Below are 22,719 nucleotides of genomic sequence, written 5' to 3'. Positions count from 1 at the left end.
TCCATGAATTGTATGTTTCTACCTTTTTGTCATTAGCCTCGATTTTCTTTTCTCCCGATTCGATCCACGTAGTGAGCTCCCCGATCATCTTCATGTTGGCGGGTTCAGTTCCCAATCCATTATTGTTCGATTTCTCCGGTACAGGTTCGACCCTGTGAATAACTTCCTGTGATGTATCGAGCTTAATTCTGCTTGGTCCTCGATTCTTACTTTGGAGCTGCGCTATCACAGCTTGTCGAGTCTGCAACATTTCAAATATCATTTGAAGGCTAATCCTGCCTTCTTCACCGCTCTGTGCGTTCTGCTCGGCTGCTCGGGCGTCTATACGGACATTGTTTTCAGGGTCGGTGCCTAAATTTCCATGAATGGAAACACAAGAACTAACATCGACTAGATCTATGGCCAGTGGTCCATCGGGATTGACTGGAGGTACTCTGTTTCCCGGGGCAACTATGTTCTCGTTCTCGCCATGAAGATCAAGGCCGGTGTCTGTGTGAGTAGGCGCTGCCTGAGAGTTTGACATGTTGATTCCTAAAATCAAAGACACTTACGAGAACAAGCGTAAAGTAGTGTGTTATGAGGATTAATACTAGGGAATCACTATTATCCTTAGCCCCACGGTGGGCGCCAAACTGTTTACCCTAAAAACTGGATAACAATTAAACTTATAATGTGGTTTTAAGGACACGTGATTTTACCTAATACCAATTGATAAACGTAGAAATTAACAATAAAGATTAACAATGAGATAAAACAAACTAGTCTTGAAACATGATTCAACCCTCGAGCTTAGGTGCCCTCGAACTAGTCAGTACCTAAAATAGTTAAGAAGCAAACTGATGAACAAGAATATAAGCTAGAAAGTATGTATTGCTTTGATATGTGTGTATGTAAGATGGTTACAAGATGATTAGGACACTTTTTATATAGTAGAGGAATCTTATTTATGGTACAATTCTAATTACGGAAGTAAATCCCATGATTAACTAAATAACCACCCTTTTTGTTCTGTTCCTAGATTTATGCCATGATCTTCGGCCAGTCATGGATATCTCACCTTTCTGTTTTTGTGCTTTGCTCGATGTTTGTCCCCTTTGGTCTCGATCGCTACTGGGCTCGATCTTCGATAAGTTCCTCGGTCCTAGAAATTCGGTGCCTTGTCCTCGTACCTTGTTCTGCTCGGTTGCGAGGCCGACCGATACAATTCCTTAGCCTCGATCAAATAATAAAATCGGGCCTACCCGATTTTTATCGTATACAAATTATTTACATATGCAGTCTTTGGTCTTCTTTCTTGTCCTTTTTCTAGTAGTTCTTGGCCAAAAATATCTGCAAACAAATAAACATGTTATAAATTAGAAGGTTACATATTGTTACGGGAAAATATGATAACGATCACATGCTTGTTATAGAAGCGCAGAAGTTGAAATATATAAGAAGGCAAAAGTCGTGAAATTAGCATATTATAGATTTATAATATATGTATTTGTTGTCAAGATACATTCATCAAAGATATGATACCTTATCAGTTTCAAGAAGACTATCAGCTATAAGCACCTCTCTCAATAGTATGTTTCAACTGTACACATAAAAAGCTCTCTTCTGGAAAATTCTTTATCAAATTGAATAACAAATAAATCAGAGGATATTGCAGAAAGTGATGAAATTAAAAAGTTACTATGACAGTTACTTTGTTGTTGCAATTGCCACCCACACATCAAAGCAATAAACACATAAGTTTCTTCTGAAAGATAAAGCCAAAGCTAATAGGTCACCAAAAAAAAGAAACCATTATCCCCAATAAATTAAAGAAAATGAGAAAGAGTTGTTTAAATTTTTTTTATCTTTATCGCAAAAACTTAAAATTACTTTTATTACAGCATCTAAGAAAAGAAAAGGCGCACAACCTTAGCATCTTTGGAGCAACTCAGAGCATATGTCGCTTAACTCTCTCACAAAAATGATGATTCTCTATTTCATTTCCTTCATAAAATAAGTAACGTATAGGGGAGAGTGTCCACATAAAGTTGCTGGATTTGGAATGGAATCTAACATGTCATCAAGTGTGATTGGTCTTTCCACTATTGCTACCTCAAGAATATGCATCAATTTGCTATTTAATCATATTTTGAATGAAGAGCAGTTCAGATTGTACCCAAAAATTTCTTTTTCAAATTATACCTAACATCAATATCAGTATCAGTATCGAGTTGAGATAAAAATTTCTGTGAAAAGAAAACCAACAATGGGGAGAGAGAATAGGAAAATTAAGGTTGAAGATGAAGAGATGGTTCTTATATCACATTTATAGCCTTTCATTTGTATGAGCTAAGATTTGTATTCATCTGCAACCAATGAAAATAATGAAGCAGATGCGTGGACAACAAAGAGAATTACTACTATATCTGGAAGCCTCTCCGCTTTTTCCGTAATTTTGAACTCACTCACAAAGACACCAACACCATGGTTTCTTGACTCTAAGTTTGAACTTAGAACTATTATTTTGTTTCATTTTCCATCGATTTTGAGATCAGACCAATTTCACACAAATTAGCCATAGCATGTCAATAAAACAAAATCAATTAGAAAGCTAGAAAAAGCAACCATGTGTATTAACAAAGAACGATTAAAAGATCAAAGTCAAAAGAAATTTGCAGAGAAGTTTAAGACCATAAGGAGCATATAAAATCAAAAACTTACAAGAACAAAGATGAAGCTTCGCCGTTCAAAATTCAAAATAAAAATATAGATCATAAACTAATTTTGAAAATACAATTACCTCGATGAGCGACAAAGACCCTTAGCTGAAACCTCAATTTCTCTTGTCAAAATATTGCTACATATTCCAGACATCAGAAATGTAAATTTTGAGGGTGTATGATAAATTTGTGCATGTAGACAAACATTATGGGGTACATAGGTGACAAAATACAAAATAGAACAAAAGACCAAGCAATAGACATCAAAACAAAAAAAAGGAGAATACTAACAAAGATGAAAAATAAACAATAAAGAATAAATAAGAATACCAGACAATGGATCAAAAGCAAAATAAAATGAACAAAAGACATAAACCTGAACACTGTGACCACCACCAGCATAACCTAGAGGGCAATGAATGAAAGATAAGAGAGAAGAGCTCTATAGAACACTGATGCAAAACAACTTTCATTAATAATAGTTTTGTGACAACACCTCAACACACAACTACATTTTACATGCTTCAAAAATATTACAAGTTTTTTCACTTGTCATTTCATAAATAGCTTTGTTTACTCCAATTAAGAAGGACAAAAAAATAGAACCTTTATGCATTCTTTCCAAAATATTCCTTGGACCATTGCACCAAGAAAAAAACATAGAAAATATTCAAAAAAGTTTTGATCAATGTCACAAGTAGATCAACTAATCAAAGCAACAAAATTTTTCATAACCAAAATATTTTTCAATCTCACGATGTGAATATGTATGTCTCACCATTTATTCATTCTTTACTCTTCATCAAAGAGATTTTATTTGTTAAAATAGAAAAAATAATATTTTTTATTTCTTTATCCAAGTCTATTAGATTGTCACCAAAGTAGAGACAGGAGATAACCAATTTCATGAACTTCTAACAATATCTATATATGGATAGGACGAAACAGACAAATGCCAAAACATAATAGTTTCAAATACTTATTTGCTATCCATATCAGTAGTTTTCTCATAAGATTCAACTTCTAAAAAAATTCATTCGGCTTAACAAATGATGAGTTCTCAAACTCATCCTTATGTTCCCCCGATTGGATTTGTGAGCCCTGAAAAGCCAATCAATTAAAGGATGTCCATTTAGATAGTTGAAGTCCATATTATATTATTTTCTAGGTTGCCACCAACTGCCTAGGGAAGGTCCTTTCGGTAACTTCTTGAAAACCTTCACAGACATGCTGAGATACTTGGGCACTTGTGCCATTAAAAGGGGCAAGATAATTTGCATTGGATAACTTTGTTTCATAATTATGGACATTCTCAATATGTCTCGCGGATATAAAGAGGAAATTCCAAATCTAATATTCTCTAATTGTGTGTTATGCTATTTCTTATATGTCTTTCCTTCAATTAGATTGCTTCTTGTATGTCAATAAAGATAATCAGAATAAAAGAGTGGTGCATCAGAACAAGCTGAAGATGATATTAAACCAATTGAGAGTAACATAAATAGTGAAGAGCCAACATCTCAGGCAGATGGTTATGATGAAAAACTTGACATCAACGACATGCCCATGGAAGAGATTCAGGTACTTTAATATCTTTGCGATTGCTGTATGAAAATTGTGGAAAAAGAGAGCCAAAAGAAAAAAGATTTTAAAAGATGTAGTGTGATTTTTTGCATTTTCATTTGTTGTACGAATGGCTTGGAGCTTTTTTAAATGAGAATTGGAAGATATATGGCAGTTGTAGGTTCCATCTTTTCTTAAAGAAATAGGATTCACACTATGATTTCATACAACTAATATTTCATTTATTTGGTTCTATTTTTCTTTTTTTGGTTTTATTTGATCTTTGTTTTGTTATAGTGCTTCCTGACCTGCCAGATTTTTAGATTCTTAACCTTTTTTTTTCTTTTTTTTTGTGTCGATGCCATTATTTAGCTTCTCATGAAGTGTTTTTGAGAAAATAGGTCATGATTTCTCTCCCCTCACTTGTTTTTCTTGTGTTTGAACTTTCATTTGGTTATGCACTCCTATTTTCTAGCTCCAAATGCAATACAGATTTCATGAGTCTAATGATGAACACACGAGATAATGTGCACGAGTGTCTGAATTGTGTTTCTGTATTTCAGAAGAAGATTAAATTTCAAAAAAATCATTTCCGAGCATAAATATTCCCCCCCCCCAAACTAATATGAAAAAATTGCAGTAGTTTTGTGCCGGTTGGTGTAAGGATTTTGAAAAAAATCTGGATTTGTAATTAAGTACACTAACATCATGTCGCCACGATATATTCCGAGTAGAGGAATATCCAGAAAGCAGTCACAAAATTAAGCTTAACCGCATTCAAAAGCAACAACAAGATGTGGCTTCACTTGCATCCCAAAATAGTAGCAAAAGATGTTTCACTGGCGAAAGTGCTAACAAATGATAGTCGTTTAAGTTATCTGTTTTTTCTACAAAGTTGAATCTTATATTAAATTTAGAAGGAACAAAAATTTCAAATACCTCTCAGCAGTTTTTCGGAGGAGAAATTTTCATTTCCGTCTTACATTTGTTGTAGGAACCATTGCCTTTGCTTGTTGTGTGTGGGTGCTGTTATTTCTCTGTGGCAACATGTTCAATTTTTTGTTTACTTCCTTCTGCAACGTCTTTGATGGTGGCTGGCATTTGTGAGATAACCAAATTACTTTTGTTCATGAAAGACAAAATAACTAACTTTCCTGGCAGTGCCTCATTGTTTCTTGTAAACAACTTTTTTATTTGAATCTTGAAGATCTTGCCCGTCAGTAGCTTTTGCGCGTTCATAAGAGGCAACAGTTCTTTCTAAAAAGATAAAATTGGTTATTTATGTGTGAGAGGAGGCTTAACTTGGAGAAGATACTTGTTTGTGATTTTTTGAAGTTAACAATGTACCTTGACATTACAGTTATCATAAATCTCTTTCGAAGTGAGAAGTAATATTTTTTCTGCATGCTCGTTGGAAATAGTTGATGTTGTAGAACCGCTCTAATCTGTGAGCGTGACTTCAAATTGGCACCTAATTATAAGATAAAATGATAGTTGGTGGAGGCTGAAATTCATAGTCAGCTATCGATAATAGGAAAGACCTATTTTTATACTATTTTGTCCAGAAAAAACAAGCAACAAGAGCATTACAAGTATTAAAATAGAAAATATAATTATCTTACCAACTTGTACTTAATAACTTTTTATCTTTCTTTTTTATTCTCTTTTCTTCAAATGCTTCTTATTTCTTAATAAAAGCTTGGGCTATTTTTATCTTATGTAATTTGATTTTTAATTCATCCAACTAACAAGCAAGGAATCAAACTAAATTTTGTTTCTATATCCAGCAGTGTCTTCATCCTCTTGACTGACTTTTATTTATAGGTTATCTAACATGGTGATTACTTTTACAGCCTTTCTTTGGTATGTTTGGTTATGGAGCACCTGTTGCATCTATGCATTTGGAAAGGTATGTCTTGCTAAAGTTTATTATGGCTTCATTTTGGACAAAATGAAGGACTTATTTTTCATTATGCTGCCTTTTTGTAGACGAGCCTTATGTATGCGGCGAAATCAGAAGACTTAATTTCTCGCTATCAAGCCACTTCAGAAGAATACCTCGAGGCCCCGAGGACGTGGAGCTGCGACTAAGTCCCCTCCCTCGGGGCTCGTCGAGACCCGACCCAAAGAAGATGAAGGACGAGGCTACAGCAAAAGGGGAAGTTCTCAAGGCACACGGCTAAGTCTGACAAAGCCGGCCTATACAGAGCCTATGCCGAAGCATCACGTCTAGCCGTCCCATCCATACTTTACAATTAATCCATGTTGTACTATAACCGGGTTCCCCTCCTATATAAAGGGAACCCACACTACTTTGTAAAGGGCGGATGTTGCTCCAACTATTCTCCACAAGATCAATAATATCTCTCTCTCTTTTCTCTCTAACTTGGTCGTTCTTATTAGCTCGAGGCCACTCTTAACATTTATTGCTTTCATACTTGTTCTTCGTTTATTGCTTGGTATTGGCCATAAAGAACCTTGTTTGATCATATCTTAACTGTTATCACATTCCCGACTATCCCCGATAGCTCGAGCTCGAGCCAGATATCGACCTCGAGGTCCTTCATCGACCAGTCCGATGCTCGGGTTGCAAGCATCTCGGTTTTATTACTGCCCCGCTTTAGCTCGTATTTCTTCGTTAAACTTCATACTCTTAGCATCAACTACTCTAACAACTAGCATAAAAAGGGATCACATATTTTTAGAATCTCATTTACAAATTTAATTGTTGTTACCATTTTCACGGTAAACAGTTTGGCGCCCATCGTGGGGCTAAAAATAATAGTGATTATTTTCTTGCTGATTTCATTGCACAAAAGCAAGTTATCTTTCACACTTTTTCTTGTCCAAGATCCCTTGATTTCAAGTTGAAATGTCTGGCTCGGTAAACGGGGTTAAGAACGACTACCTCGAAAATCATGAAGAAAACGGTATGGTTGTTCCAGTCATTGGCACGCCACCGCAGAACCCCGATAACGCACCTAGACCGATTCTAGCAGATGCGGCTTTGCAAGACGCGTAGCGGGTCGACGAAACCTCGCGCACCAACGGAAGCATACAACATGGCGACCAACAGTGAACCCCAAAAGACCCCAGCCCAGGAAGAACAAGAAGTTAGTCTTCATGTTATTTTTGAAATGTTGCAGGCACAACAGTTGGCTATCGCTCGGTTACAAAGCCATCCGAAGACTCCCAGCACAGCAGCGCCGGAAACAACTCCCCCTGCTGAGAAAGTAACCGAGAGATCAAGCAATAACAGATCGGTAGCCGACCTTGCCATAACAAAGATGCTTGGGGATCTCTCCAAAAGGATCGAATCGGGTTCGTGGAAGTTCGTGCAACGGCCGTTCCCCGAGGAAGCGGCCCCGGAACCCATTTCAAAGAAGTCCAGAATTCCAGAACTCCCCAAGTACAATGGGACCTCAGATCCCAACGAACACATCACCGCCTATACGTGCGCGGGAAAAGGCAACGACCCAAAAGATAATGAGATCGAGCCCGTCTTATTGAAGAGGTTCAGGGAAACACTCTCGAACGAAACCATGATGTGGTGTCATAACCTAGTGCCCGACCCCATAAACTCGCTTACCATACCGGCAGATTCCTCCATAAAGACACACGCCGATGCAATCGAAGCAGCGATGAGAGAGCCCGACACATCCGGGGCCGAACAAAGGAAGAATGAAACGCCACGGGAATTCGCACCTCATTCCCTGATGGAACGAACGAGATTACCCCAGTCTCAGATGACTGGGCAATACAGGCCTTCACTCAAAGCCTAAACAAACCAAGCCCGACGATTTCAGGGTAGTTCAAACAAAACTTGATCAGGTACCCAGCCAAGACCTGGTCGGATGCCCGTACCCGGCATCAGTCGCAAATCAGGGTAATGGATGACCATCCGGGAGCCTCCTCGGGCTCAGCTTACCCAAACAGGCTCCTGGAAAAGAAACCAATGCCAAACAGAGGGAGGTACCGCCCGTGCACAACAGATAAGAGAAACGCCCCAAAATGCAATCTACCTCGCAACGATCGGGGAATGGCCCAAGGACAATATCCTCGAGGAATCGTTAACAAAGCCAGATTCGACGAGGATGCCTGGCCGACAAGGGCGCCTCTCCCATCAGAGTACAATTTCCACATCGCTATACCAAACATCGTGTTCCCCGTGGGCGAAACTAGGGACGTCAAATGGCTCGGACCAATTCGGTCGAATTCCTATCAAAGGAATCACATCCTAGCGCGGGAACTACATAGCAAGTGCGGTCGCGGGGTCGAAGATAACCACCAGCTCCGAAGGAAAGATACCAAGCCACTCGACAAAAATCACCGCCGAGAATTCACGAGCGACCAAATTCAAGTTCAGTCCCTGGTATGGAAGGCGGCCAGGAGGAATGAAGCAAACAGGCGGCAGCGCATTACCACGATAATGGAGGAGCGACGACCCTTTCCAAGAACTTGTAAAAGGGAGAGCAAAATTTCTCGTCACCGGAGAAAGGCAGATCTGGGGATATACCCCAAGGACGCCCTTACATTCAGCAAAGAGGGTACCAATACCTCATCTCGACCTCACAATGACGCACTGGTAACCTTCTTCCTCACTCGATCCATTTTAAATAAAATATGTGCACATGAGTGCAGGTGGCTCGATCAGCACTGTCAGGCCAAGGATGATGGGGCGATTCAAACCGCCGGGTCAAAACACAACCACCTCTCGAATCTTTGACGGACTCTAAACGGCGATTGCTACGACAAGGAGAAAGACCATTCTCCTAGTACAACATGACTGGCCCAGACCGGAATGCCGAGTTCCATGTCATCAAAGGAGGCGCAAGGCACGGACGCCTTATTCAGATGACCGCGGGCATATCGCCCGAAGATAGGGTCGTCCCCACTTCGCCAAAAGGATGAAATTCCATGCAAGGGATGAAATTAAAACCGTTGGTAGGAAGCGATACGTGACAAGGGGAAATTCCGCATCACATGAGGCATTGCTGGAACCAATATCTCCACTCTCAAAAGAGTCAAAGGGTAAGCGAACCACATCTTTGGCCAAACCCAATTAAACACAGCGGAGGGCTGTACTGGAGTCCATATCCCGAAACAGCAGGAACACACCAAATCTTAGAATATCGCCTGCACATCCGGCGGTAAAGAAAAAAACTACCTCCCTCCTTCTTTATTTTTCACTAACATGTATGCAGACACCCTGTTAGGGCATTCGGGAGTGCTAACTCTATCCGGAGACCCCAAGGCCTTAACAGAACCCGCCACGCTCTTTTCCCTTGATCGGACTTCTACCCCGAAGAGGGTCTAACTAGCAAGGTTCTTAGCAGAGCAGCGTACCCACTGAGGAGTATCCGATAAGATCGCAGGCCTTCTTCAGCAATCAAACAATGAAGGGCACCCCCCTTGAAGGCGTTGTCTGCTCGGAAGGGCCGGGGAATGACAGACTGAGTTTTAATAGGGAATCATGTACCGGACCAAACAATCCAAGGAGCCGCACCCGCGTGAGCCGAGCTCACAACAATGAAACGATATGTATTTACGCCAAGCAATAAAAGAATATATTTCAGCATCTTATACTCCAAAAAAGCAAATTTCAGCATACTCTCGGCAGGTATCCCTCCACCAAATGCATCCCGAAATACTCGGAGACTCAACGTCAATAATTTGGCACCCGCACGACCCTAGGGTCGGAACTCCGGGCTCATGAAGCCCCAGCAAGGGAACTCCGAGCTCATGAAACCCCAACAAGGTAACTCCGAGCTCAAAAATAGCGGCCTTCGAGCCTAAGCAAACTCGATGACTCGGAGACTATCACCAATCACCATACACTGGAAAACCCGAGGCCGTAAGACCCCAAGTGGGTAGACTCGGTCTAGCCAGATCTATTTTACACAACAACAAAACTGTAAGACCTCAACAGGCATGCCAAACTATAAGACCTCAACAGGCATGAAAATTTTGTAAGACTTACTACAGGCATACAACTCAATCCCAAAGTTTACGCTATACGTCACATTTGTAAGAATCCTGAAAGGGCATACCTCGGTGTAGACGCCTAAAATATCACTCGGGATAAAAAAAGGCTCCAGCCAAACACATATGACTGGGGTCAAAACGGTTGCTCCAGCCAAATTAACGCGACTCGGGGACGCCCGACTGTCACTAACATAATCGCAGGCCATTACTTCGAAAAGAACCGGTTAAAATAGGCTTCCCTCAACAGGCAAACGAGCTTCGACCATGTCTGCTCCAAATCACAAGGTTTCGAGATACTCATCCTACAAGCTAAGAACCTTCTGAGGTGCTCGAATATCGCCGCTAACAACTTGAAATTGAGGTTCTTCCCGAACCGACGACGGGTCAGGCAAAATCATTTCAAAAAGGCCTTAACGAGAGGAAAACAAAGCCTACAAAAATGCCCACAAGCAAAAGCGTAAGAGCCATTGTTGCCAGCCAAACGATCCTCCGGGCCGCACACTAAAAGGTCTCAACGATCAAACAACATAAGAGCCACTGTCGCCAACTTGAAATTTGAAAACTTGAGGATTAAAATGAGCTCGAGTCATAACCCGATTCGGAGATCGGATCCAAAATAGGTAACTACAAATGCCTAAGGGCACAGCGTAAGTGCTATTGTCGCCAACCAAACAAGCCTCCGGGCCACACTCTTAAAAGGTCGCTTCGACCCGAAACACAAGAGCCATCATCACCGCCCATGCGGGCACGAAAAAACTTGAGGGTCAATTAAAGCTCGAGTCGTAACGTGACTCGGAGACTGAACCCAAAATAGTTAAAACAATAAATGCCAAAGGGCAAGGAATAAGAGCAAATTATCATCCGCCCATGCAGGCACAAAAAAACTTGAGGGTCAGTTAAAGCTCGAGTCATAACACGACTCGGAGACTGAACCCAAAATAGTTGAAATAACAAATGCCCGACAAGCTCGAGTCATAGCCTGACTTGGAGAATATGCCTAAACAGCTGAGCAAAGCACAAAGGCCCTGAAGCCTACTCGCATCAAAAATCTCACTTAAGAGTATCCGAGCCTATCTAGAGAGCTCCGGATCCATAGGGCTCCTGCCAGATACCGAAACCAGCCCGCCTGGTCAAAAGCAATGCATAAAGAAATACAAAAGAGATAAAGCTTCAAATTTTCTCTTATTTACATATGCAAAAGGCACGCTCTCTATCTACAAACATGCTTTGCAAATATCAAATACAAAATGCAAAAATGGCGAAATCTATGCTCCGCTCCAGAAGGTTACAGTCTACCAGCCCCAGATTTGCTCTCCGTGACATCAACGAGAAGTGACCGAGCATCGCGCTCGTCCGCCCTTGCTCGAGCCAACTCCTCCGAGAGAACGAAGCCCCTAGCGCCGATCTCTTCGAGTACCTCCCTTCGGGATCTGTAACGAACATATTCCTCGATCCTATTCTCACGATCGAGGGCTCGCTTCAACTCGGCTCGAGCATCAGCAACATCCTTCCTATGAATCGCAATCTCCTGATCAGCCTTGGTCTGACTTAATGCTACTTCAGCCTGGGCATCGATTATCTCAGCCCTGACCTTCGAGAGATCGGACTCGAGCTTCGTGATCATATCTGCTTGAACTATAGCATTGTCACAAGCCAAGCGGAGTTGGGCCTCGAAGGCGGGAACCTTGGCCAAGGCGCCTCTCTCTTCTAAAGCTTGAGCCTACACCTGAGCCCTCAGTTCACTGCAAGCATTTCTGACTCGGTCAGCTTCGACTTTAAGGTACTCCAAAGCCTCCATCTTTTTCTGCAGCTAAAATAGGCAAAGAGATTAACCTTAAGGATTAAAAAGAGCGAAACATGTAATACGAAAGGTTACCTGCTCCATCAAATAGCTCTCGTAATTCGAGCTCCGATACGCCTCATATCGCCAGTGCATCAATTCAACCTCCTTCTCCTCGTTAAGGAGCCTAAGGGACTCACCCTTATCCAGAGCTTTCCGAAGCCTAGCCCCATGACGGAGAAGCTCAGACCTGAGCCTATCAAAGGCCTGCAAAAGAAAAACTCGATAAAGAAAGAAAGACGCGAAATACGGAAAGACTGCGCCGAAACTCACCATGAAGTGAAGCCGACGGACTTCCTCGAAGGCGGAGCATACTTCTGTTGGTCTTGCCCCTTTGGCCCCGGAAGAACCAACCTCGGGCAAAGCATATTCACTTGGAAGAACCACCGTTCTGGAATCAAACACTCCGAGAACAGTAGGCTCGGGCAACATCCTCTTCTCGAAGACACGGGCCAATTGAGCCCATTAAAAGCCCCACCACACTATGGGTGCAAATACCGTTTATCGCCATCGTCCCTCAGCTCGGAGGCCGACGACTCTTTCCCTTCTCTGAAAGAGCGTAGCCTCGCCCCAAGGAACCGCCCGATACCTACAACGGCAAAGCCGGTACAAAAGAAAAGAGGAAAATGTCATCTCAAATATATGAAGACCAAGGTAGGTGTAGCATACGCGCATACGCTAGTATTTCGCTTCCCATCTGTCACGGGACACAGCTCGCCACCTACGCTCATCGCAAGCCGAATGGGTCGCCAACTTCCGGACCTATCCGGGCAGATCGAGAACTTTGCCCGGTGTTCATGAAGTTGCTGCAAAAAGGGAGGAGACACAATTACCCAACTGGTTTTCACTATAAGCAAATCTAAGGAAGCACAAGACACTCCACTCACGCGCGTAATCCCATTCCTCGGGAAATGGCATGAGCTCCACGGGGATAATGTCAGCCGTCCAGACCCGAACGAATCGACTGACCCACTTTTGATCCCTATCTTCTTCATCATCGACAACAAATGGCATGGACGAACGACACCACAAGGTTAACATGCCTCGATGATGAAAGGGTCGGTACAGCCTGACGAGGTGGCTGAACATGAATTCAAGCCTAGTCTTCTCTACAAAGAACCTCATCATCAGCACCAGTCACCAGAACAACGGATCTGCGCCAAAGTAACCCATACTTCAAGCATAAATTAAGCACGACCCTATCAAGAGGGCCAAATGCAAAAGGATATATGTATGCGTTCAAGAATCCATCAGCAGAGTCCGTAATACTCTCATCCGGGGAAAGCACCTGCAACATTATCCCCTCGCTCCATCCGCAGTATCTCCTCACCATCTCCATATGTTCTTCTCTTATCAAAGACGTAGTCTTTAGAGTGAACTCCCGCGGATCCTGAACGCTGGGAGTGGAACTCTCCCCTCCCTGTCGGGCCGGCCCCGAAGTAGCTGCCATGGCTATGGTAGAATTGACAGACTAAAGCAAGGACGTGCGCCAATGCCTTTTGTGCCTGAAGAGACGAAGGACCCGATTCCAGGGCGGAGGGATTGCTATCTAAAATAATGAGATCTCCCAAAGAAGCAAAAGCCACCCACATATTTGTGGAAAACAACAACGATTCACCTATCCAGAGTAAGCCCTGGGAGACCAACGGCCTTGGTACAAATCCTGGGGTGGTACCCGACCCCAGAGGCATCCATCGAAAAGAAGTTAGGACTCAAGAAGTCAATTGTATCATTTCCAATCTCGAGGTAGTGCCCGACCTCGAGGATCTCCGCCAAAAAAGAAGTCAGGCTTCGGGAAGCCTTCAACGCCATCATAGAACTCGAGGCGGTACCCGATCTCATGGTTTACCTTTCTAAAAAGAAAAATAAGCACACGAAGCTCCGATCATGAAGGCTCTAGAAGGGCTTGAGGCATCGCCTAAGCATAGGCAACCCCTCAACGAAAGTCTATCCACTACGCTTTAAAAGGCTATCTGCATCAAGTTCAAAACAGACCCCCCAAGTACCCGAAGCTGACATTCGCTCAGGATACCACTCTCGAAAGCTCCAAAACTCAACGTACTATCTCCATGCAACTCGAAGGGCCCGACAGCCCGAGTCTATCAGATCAATTCAAGCTTGGTCCGAGGTACAACGATGGGCTCTAAAAAGAGCCATGTCAATCGGCAGAGGATTGGAAAGAACGCTCGCATCCAAGTTAGATGTCAGCGGTCAACATCAAAGGAATTCAAAGGCCTCGCAGCGCATGGGACATACAATAATAGGGCAAAATTCAAAAACAGAAATCAAGGAAATATCTTTGTATTCATAAATATCCATGTACAACAGCCCTCGAAGGGTCCTCACATATAATTACAAAAGCCTACAGAGGATCTCTACACAAAAACGGTGGAAGGATGTACATGTGATGAAACCCGAGAATGCGGTCCATCCTCGAAGGTCCATCTCCGGTATCAGCATCCTCGAGCGCCGCCCCCTCGAGCTCGCATCCTCGAGGGCGATTCCTTCAACCGCCATCTCCTCTAGGCTCGCAGCTCAATCCCGCGGAAGGTCCCCGCCGAGGGAAAAGATGAAGAAGAGGAAAAGAAGGGGATGCAGAGGAGGCAAAGAAAAGAGACATGGCCCGCCAAAGCTCGGCGGCCCCCAGCCTCAACGGCTGGTGGTGCCATTTTATCCCTTGGGAAAGGAAAACTCCAAGGGATGAAGTTCCACACCAGGCCTAGGTAGGAGAGTGAGCAGCGATGCATAGTCCGAATAACTGTCTATAAAAAAGGGAGAACCAATTCCCCGTCTATCTCTGTCTCGGGCCAATGACAACAGCAACAATAGACGTAACAACAACCACAACAGTGACGGGACAACATGGTCGTGCTCGACAAAGAGAAGCTCCGGCAAAAGGCCACAACACAGCCTACGGGAGCTCTACCAATCGGCCTTGAGGCCATGAGCCCCAAACATAATGTTCAAGGATAGAGGAAGATGATAAGAAAAAATGGGCAAATGAGCCAACAAAGGTACATGGATAGAAAAAACAACGCCAAAGCACCCCCATTTATAGGGGGTACCGACACGGTCATCGAGGCTTTGGAAGATTGACCGGCGAACGCAATTACTGCGTTCTTGAAGAACCGAATCGACGGCGGAGCATTCATCTTGGAGAACGGGAATCGACAGTGCATTGAATGATGTCAAATACACAAGCCCATGGGACACCCCGGTTGCCGCAAAAGCTTGCACCACAGGTTGGAAGCTCGTGGAGTCAGGTGTCAGAATCATTTCCTATCGCTTCGTTCTGGGAAACGCGGAGACTATCTGTATGCGGCAAAATCGGAGGACTTAATTTCTCTCTATCAAGCCACTTCGAAAGAATACCTCGAGGCCCCGAGGACGTGGAGTTGCGACCAAGTCCCCTCCCTCGGGGCTCGTCGAGACCTGACCCAAAGAAGACGAAGGACAAGGCTAGAGCAGAAGGGGAAGTTCCCAAGGTACACAACTAAGTCTGTCAAAGCCGGCCTATCCAGAGCCTATGTCGAAGCGTCACGTCTGGCCATCTCATCTCCATACTTTACAATTAATGCATGTTGTACTATAACCGGGTTTCCCTCCTATATAAAGAGAACCCACACTACTTTGTAAAGGGTTGATGTTGCTCCAACTATTCTCCACAAGATCAATAATATCTCTCTCTCTTTTCTCTCTAACTTGCTCGTTCTTATTAGCTAGAGGTCACTCTTAACGTTTATTGTTTTCATACTTGTTCTTTGTTTATTGCTTGGTATTGGCCATAAAGAGCCTTGTTTGATCATACCTTAACTGTTATCCCATTCCCAACTACCCCCGATAGCTCGAGCTCGAGCCAGATATCGACCTCGAGGTCCTTTATCGACCAGTCCGAGGCTCGGGTTGCAAGCATCTCGGTTTCATTACTGCCCCGCTTTAGCTCGTATTTCTTTGTTAAACTTCATAATCTTAGCATCAACTGCTCTAACAACTAGCATAAAAATAGATCACATATTTTTAGAATCCCGTTTACAAATTTAATTGTTGTTACCTTTTTCACGGTAAACACCTCAGTTTCTTCAAAGACAAAGGATTCTAAGAAAGTATTTGTGTTACATCTTGAGAGAGAATCTCTGCTCAGCTGTTCTTGTGCTCATCGGAATAAGATGGAGATCATCTATTGGAACTTGCTTTGAAGAGGCGTTAGGGCCTATGTCTACTCCAAAGAATATGATTGTACAGAATAATGTGAGAGAGTAAAGTTTTGAGGTGGAAGAAAAGACTGCTTAGGCCGCTCAATATAATTAATAGTCTAAAGTTAAAGTTTAATAAGAGATCTTAAATCTTTTAAAAAAAAATTATATATGTACATATACACATGTTGCCTGACTTTTTTTTTACGTAACTTTACATAATAATATAATTATTTATATTAATAAGGGTTAATTTGAGTTATAAGACGTTAGCTATATATTTTGCAATATATTGCCTTGGATCTTAGTGTAAAAAAAAATTATTTACTAATATAAAAATTTAAGTAACTTAAATTAAAGTTTTAAAATACATTTACTATGAAAGCAGACAATTTTTCTTTCTTGATAAACTACTAAGTTTGGTCTTTCAGAATACAAATACTATCAATATTAGCTAATTCATAAAATATTATCAATAATAGCTTAATTGGCTATCTGTATTCTTCTCCTTCTTTTCAATCTACCTTCCCTCTCGTCTTTTTTCCTCCCGTAGCCTATTGGCAGAATAAGAGCAATTTTAACAGGTACTTATGGGTGTGTTTGGTATTATCTAAATTCTTATATCTATCTATAAGTGTGACATAAGTGATACATAAACGCGTTTCCAATACAATTTTGATATGGGGCTAAAAACTTAGTCTGACAACTGAGACTAACAACTAGGATTAGGGATGTTTAAATCGAACTGGAAAATCGCACCAAACCAAAAAGTCAAGTCAAATCGATTAAAAAACCCGATTAGGTTTGGTTTGATTTGGTTTAGTATTGAGTAAAAAAATCTGAACCAACCCGACATATAAATACATAATTTTTATATATATTCTTAAATTTTTAGCCGAGGGTCTATTGGAAACAACCTCTCTACCTTCGGGGATAAGGTATGCGTACACTCCACTCTCCCCATACCCCACTTGTGGAAATTCACTGAGCTTGTTGTTGTAATCAAATCTAAGAGACATTTCCTTAAATATTCGACTTTGACACCAATATTGTTAAATTCTGAGCAAATTAAATGTGATGGACTGAAAATACTCAGAGTATACTTAAGGGGACTTTTTGAACCTATACGCAAACATAAGGGACCATTAATGTCATTTTCTGCTGACTCATACATCTCATAAAACTAGATAATTTTCGGCCCGTGCAAAAACGCGGACCTGACAATTTCAGTTTTGATATAATTCGTTTGTAGGGGAACAGTTAGCCACTAAATAGAAATGGCTTAACTATTTAGTCACTGTTTAAATGTATTTACTCTTTAATAGTGCTTTATAGTTATATAAGTCAAACCCTTAAAGCAATTTAATACTTAGAAAATAATAGCTATAAGTTCCCAAATACAAAAGTGAGGCGCAATCTGTCCTCGGGTGAATAACAATCTTTTTTATTTGAAAGTTCAGGCAAATAACACTAAAGAAAACTATTTCTTATACAGATGCAGGAAATAATTTCAAAATATGTTTCAAACAAGAGGTTGCGAGTTCAAGTCACCCAAGAACAAGGTGGGGAGTTCTTGGAGGGAATGATGTCAAGGGTCTATTTGGAAATAGCCTCTCTACCCCAGGATAAGGGTAAGGTCTGCGTACACACTACCTTTCCCAGACTCCACTAATGGGATTATAGTGAGTTGTTGTTGTTGTATGCTTTGGTTTCAAGCACCGTGAACTTTGCTCCCTTTTCTAATTACATCCACAAAGACAACCACGCAGTGTCAGACAAAAAACAATTTTCGTCCAAAGACACTGAATTGTTTTCTTGATTTCAATTCATCTTCGCCAAAATAAAATTTGAGCTGCAAACAATTCCATAAAAAAAAAATCCTAAATTAAGACTTGCTGAGTATCAGCCTCCCATTTAGCGCCTACAGGACTCGCAGCCTTCGATTTAGTATATATCAGCCTTGAAATTGTATTAAAAATACAATTTTACCATCCGATTTAACACACACTTGCCATAAGATTGCAAAGTTAAAAATCATATAGAGAACCCAAAAGAAAATAGGGCAGAAATTAAAAGAAGAGAAAAAGGATCTGGAGAAAATCAGAAAAGAACTACAACAATCACTGAACTTCAGAATCAAAACTAACAATGATGAAGAGAACCTAGAAGAAACCGAAAATGGAAAAAGAAAGAAGGAAAAAGTAGAAAAAAGATAAGTGCAAAATTGATTGAACGCATACCTGCAGCAAGATTTGTACGCGAAGAGAATTAAAGAAAGGAGCAAACAAATGGAGTACAGTCAAACCTCTCTATAATAACATCGTTTGTTCTGAATATTTTTGGATGTTATAGCAAAGTGTTGTTATATAGAGCATATATTATAACATAATTTAAAAATTGGTTCCAAAAAAGTTTGACTTTTATAGTAAGGTGTTGTTATACAGGGAAGTTGTTATAGAGATGCTCTCACTGTATATCTTTGAGAGAAACTGAAGAGACCTGAGAAACAAAATAAGGAATAATATACGCGGCTAAGAAAGAAAGGAAAGAAGATGTGTTGGCTGCAGAAACAAAATCCACATTAGCTAATAGATTAAATAACTAAATTGCCCACAGATCTGAATTAAATTCCACTAAACACACCTATCGAAACCACTAGCTTCTCTAATATATAAAAATAATACATCACCATCTAATCACATTGTTAGTATGTCAACTAGTGAGTCATATTTGATAAATACCAATTAGAGTGTTCAACCAAATAAGAAGAAATTTTTGAGACCAAATAAACAAGCTAAAACTTTCTCTTGATTAATAATTGATTAATGTCACGACTCAAAATCTGGCCATGTCGTGGTAGTGTCTATCGTGATACTAGGCCAACCACTTATTTTCAAATACACCCTTTTCAAGTGAAACTTAAAGAAAATAATAGTTTTAACATAAGTTCAATAAGATAAGAGTAGGAATCCAAAATCCAGCGGAAAGAAATACAATCCCGACATCGGGTGTCACTAAGTCATGAGCCACAACTAATACAACTGTTCAAAATAATAATATGACCAACACAGTCTGAGAATATCCAAAACATATAAACTAAAGGAAGATAGGGAAAGGAGAAGGCAGAACTGCGGTCGCCAAGCAGCTACCTCGCAATCTCCAAGTGAAAGTAAACACAATGTAATCAACAGCCGCTACCGTGCCCCGAGATACCTGGATCTGCACAAGGGGTGAAGGGGGTAACGTGAGTACACCAACTCAGTAAGTAACAAATCCCAACTATGGACTGACGGTAGTGACGAACCAAACCTCAACAAGTTGCAACAGTTAATTGTACAGAAATGTAGACATGCTTACAGTTCAAGTAAAGTTCAACAGAATTTCAATGCAACTGATAGTACGAAGTTCAAATCTCAGGGATTTTACATATACAAATGCACAACTAGCATGATCAATGTTCTATGAACGTCCACTCACAAGTACTCAACCTCTCGGTACTGTTTATGGCCATCCGGACCTGGGAAGATCCATCCCAGAATATATATCACTAACCACAGTCATCCAGTACCGAGTACACCGGCCAGTCCAGCCTCACGGACAAGATCCATCTCCCTGTATAATACTTCGGACAAGATCCATGTCCAGGGAAGATCCATCCCTAAATGTCATCATCTGCGCTCACTGGGGGTGTAAAGACTTCAGAGTGGCTTCTCTCATTAGCTCAAGCGCTATAACAAAGCCAATGAAGGCTTGTTCAATATCTCGCTGCGATGTGCAGCCCAATCTCATACTGTCAATCAATATCAGGCTCTCGGCCTCACTCAGTCAATACTCTCCAGTCTCACACACACGGGCAAACAATGTTAGGATACGAGCCCAAACAATGATATGATATGTCAAATAACAATAATCGAGACTGATGCATGATATAATATGCATGAACATGAATGAGTATATTATAGATGAAACTAATGACATGACAACAAGAAACGACCTCTCGGGTCTCAACAGTATTGGCGTGAAACCTTAACATGATAGTTAACATGATTTGCAGCTAATTAGCTTAAGCACATAATTTACAACACAGCTATCAACACAAAAGAGTCACTAAGCGATGCAATGGAATGACCCAAGCCGCATTTCTCACGGTGCACGCCTACATGCCTGTCACTTGGCATTGCGTCACCTCAATAGTAATCATAGAACACATAGTTCGGGGTTTCGAACTCTCAGAACCAAGTTTGGAAGCATTACTTACCTCAAGCCAAGCCAAACTCTAGCCCGCGACGCCTTTTCCTTTCGATTAGGCCTCCAAATGCCTCGAATCTAACCAAAATCAGTATATAACCATCAAAATATGCTAAGGGAAAAAAGCTCACTCGAAAATAATTAAATTACAACACAAATTTCGAAATTGACCAAACCCGACCTCCGGGCCCACGTCTCGGAATCCAACATAATTTACACTAACGGAATCCTTATTCTCCCACGAGTTCATTCATATCAAAAGTACCAAAATCCGCCCACAAATGACCCCTCAAATCCCTAATATTAGGTCTCCAATTTTCCAAGCCCTTACCCCCAATTTGCTACCGATTTTCCCATATATTTCAAGCTTACAACCTTAAAAATCATCATAAAACGAGTTTAGGAACCAAGGACCTTACCTCTAAGAAACCCTCTTGAATTCTCTCTTCAATTAGCTCTCCAGATCTTTCTCCCGAATGAAATATGGTGAAAACCCACTCAAAATCGCGAAGGGTGAAATATATATGTTCTAGCCGAGCAAAACCGCATCTGCAATCCAAATTCCCGCACTTGCAGGACTGCTTCTGCCCATAATCAACCGCTTCTGCGGTTTCTCATTAATCCCCCTTATCCGCACCTGCGACCCAAGCTCCGCATCTGCGGGCTCGCAGGTGCGACACACCTTCCGCATCTGCGGCTTCTCACTTCTTCTCATGTGGCCGCATCTGCGGCTGGATCTCGCTTCTGCGGTCATCGCACCTGCGATTCCCTTACCGCAGGGGCAGTTATGACAGAAGAATCAGCAGCTGGAGCTGCTCCAACAATTTCCCAAATTCCCTGTCAACCATCCAAAATCACCCCCAAGGCCCCCGAGACCTTAACCAAAAGTACAAACAAGCCATATACCACTATCCAAACTTATACCAATCTTCAAAACACCCCAAACAACATTGAATCAACCAAATAACATCGAATTCAAGCCTAAGGTTCCAAAATCTTCCGAATTTCGCTTTTGATCAAAAAGTATATCAAACCTCGTCCGAATGACTTGAAATTTTGCACACACATCACAATTGACACCACATGCCTACTTCAACTTCCAGAATTTCATTCCGACCCCTATATCAAAATCTCACATATCAACCGAAAAATGCCAAAATTTCAATTTCGCCAATTCAAGTCTAAATCTACTCCGGACGTCCAAAACACATTCCGATCACGCTCCTAAATCCCAAATCACCTCCCGAAGCTATCTGAACCATCGACAAATCACCTCCCGAAGCTATCTGAACCATCGGAATTTACACCTGATCCCTCTTTCACCTAAATCAACATCCGATTGACTTTTCCAACCTAAGCTTACTCACAAGAGACTAAGTGTCTCATTCCTTTCCGAAACCTCTCTGGCGAACCAACCAACCCGATAACACGTAATACAGCTGAACAAGACAATAAGAAGCAGAAATGAAAAAAACAGAGTGGTTACTCATGAAACGACCAGTTGGGTCGTTACAATTAATTAGGGCACCTCCAACCTTAAGAACTATTTTTATACCAAAATGATAAAAATTAACTCCAACTCATTACACTATTTTTTATATCAAACAAAGAATATCCCTTTTATATTCTTCTTCTATATTATATTATTTTCTTTTATTTAAATTTTATAATTTTATTTCATAAAACAAATCCTTTCGTTTTTATATAAAATATTGTATACGCAAACTAAATTATAAACATTATACACCAAAATTAAGATCTAAATTAATATTACAAAGATATTACATAAAAATAATTAGGTCTATTAGGGATCTAAATGAAAAAAGCAAACTTTATAATATATTAAATTATAAAGTGTTATATAATAAAAAAAAATAATAAAATATTAATAAATAGTAATGGTGTTGATGAATAGTGTTACACCAATTTGGTGTAACACTATTCACACACCAATTTGGTGTAACACTATTCACACCAAAATGTTGTAAGAAATGGTCTTGAGTTGGAGCACCGAAACATCAAATATTACACCAAAAGAGGATTTGGTGTAATATTTAGTGTAAGATTGGAGGTGGTCGTAGAATATTGGTAAAAGACTTTTATTTCCATCAGCTATTAGCCATTATCATGAATTTGAGCGTTGAGGGATTTATCTAATATAGAATAGGTTGATTTATCTTTCTTAGTAGGC

General features: G+C 41.0%; 1 protein-coding gene and 1 long non-coding RNA gene across 2 annotated transcripts; both read right to left on the bottom strand.

Annotated features, from left to right (window-relative positions):
- Positions 1-870: 870 nt before the first annotated feature.
- On the bottom strand, positions 871-18,831 carry LOC104227055 (uncharacterized). Its single transcript, XR_011404539.1, has 3 exons — positions 18,521-18,831; positions 2,780-2,836; positions 871-1,329 (listed from the first exon to the last, which is right to left on the bottom strand). It is a non-coding gene; the product is annotated as an uncharacterized lncRNA (long non-coding RNA).
- Positions 11,115-13,201, bottom strand: LOC104227054 (uncharacterized). Its single transcript, XM_009779186.2, has 3 exons — positions 12,361-13,201; positions 12,124-12,294; positions 11,115-12,057 (listed from the first exon to the last, which is right to left on the bottom strand). Exons 1-3 carry the CDS (start codon positions 12,517-12,519, stop codon positions 11,968-11,970), a joined length of 420 nt encoding a protein of 139 aa, XP_009777488.2. The 5' UTR covers positions 12,520-13,201; the 3' UTR covers positions 11,115-11,967.
- Positions 18,832-22,719: the final 3,888 nt, after the last annotated feature.

This window comes from Nicotiana sylvestris, chromosome 12 (assembly GCF_000393655.2).
Source record: "Nicotiana sylvestris chromosome 12, ASM39365v2, whole genome shotgun sequence".
NCBI lineage: Eukaryota > Viridiplantae > Streptophyta > Magnoliopsida > Solanales > Solanaceae > Nicotiana > Nicotiana sylvestris.
This window is presented reverse-complemented; position numbering and strand designations above follow the sequence as displayed.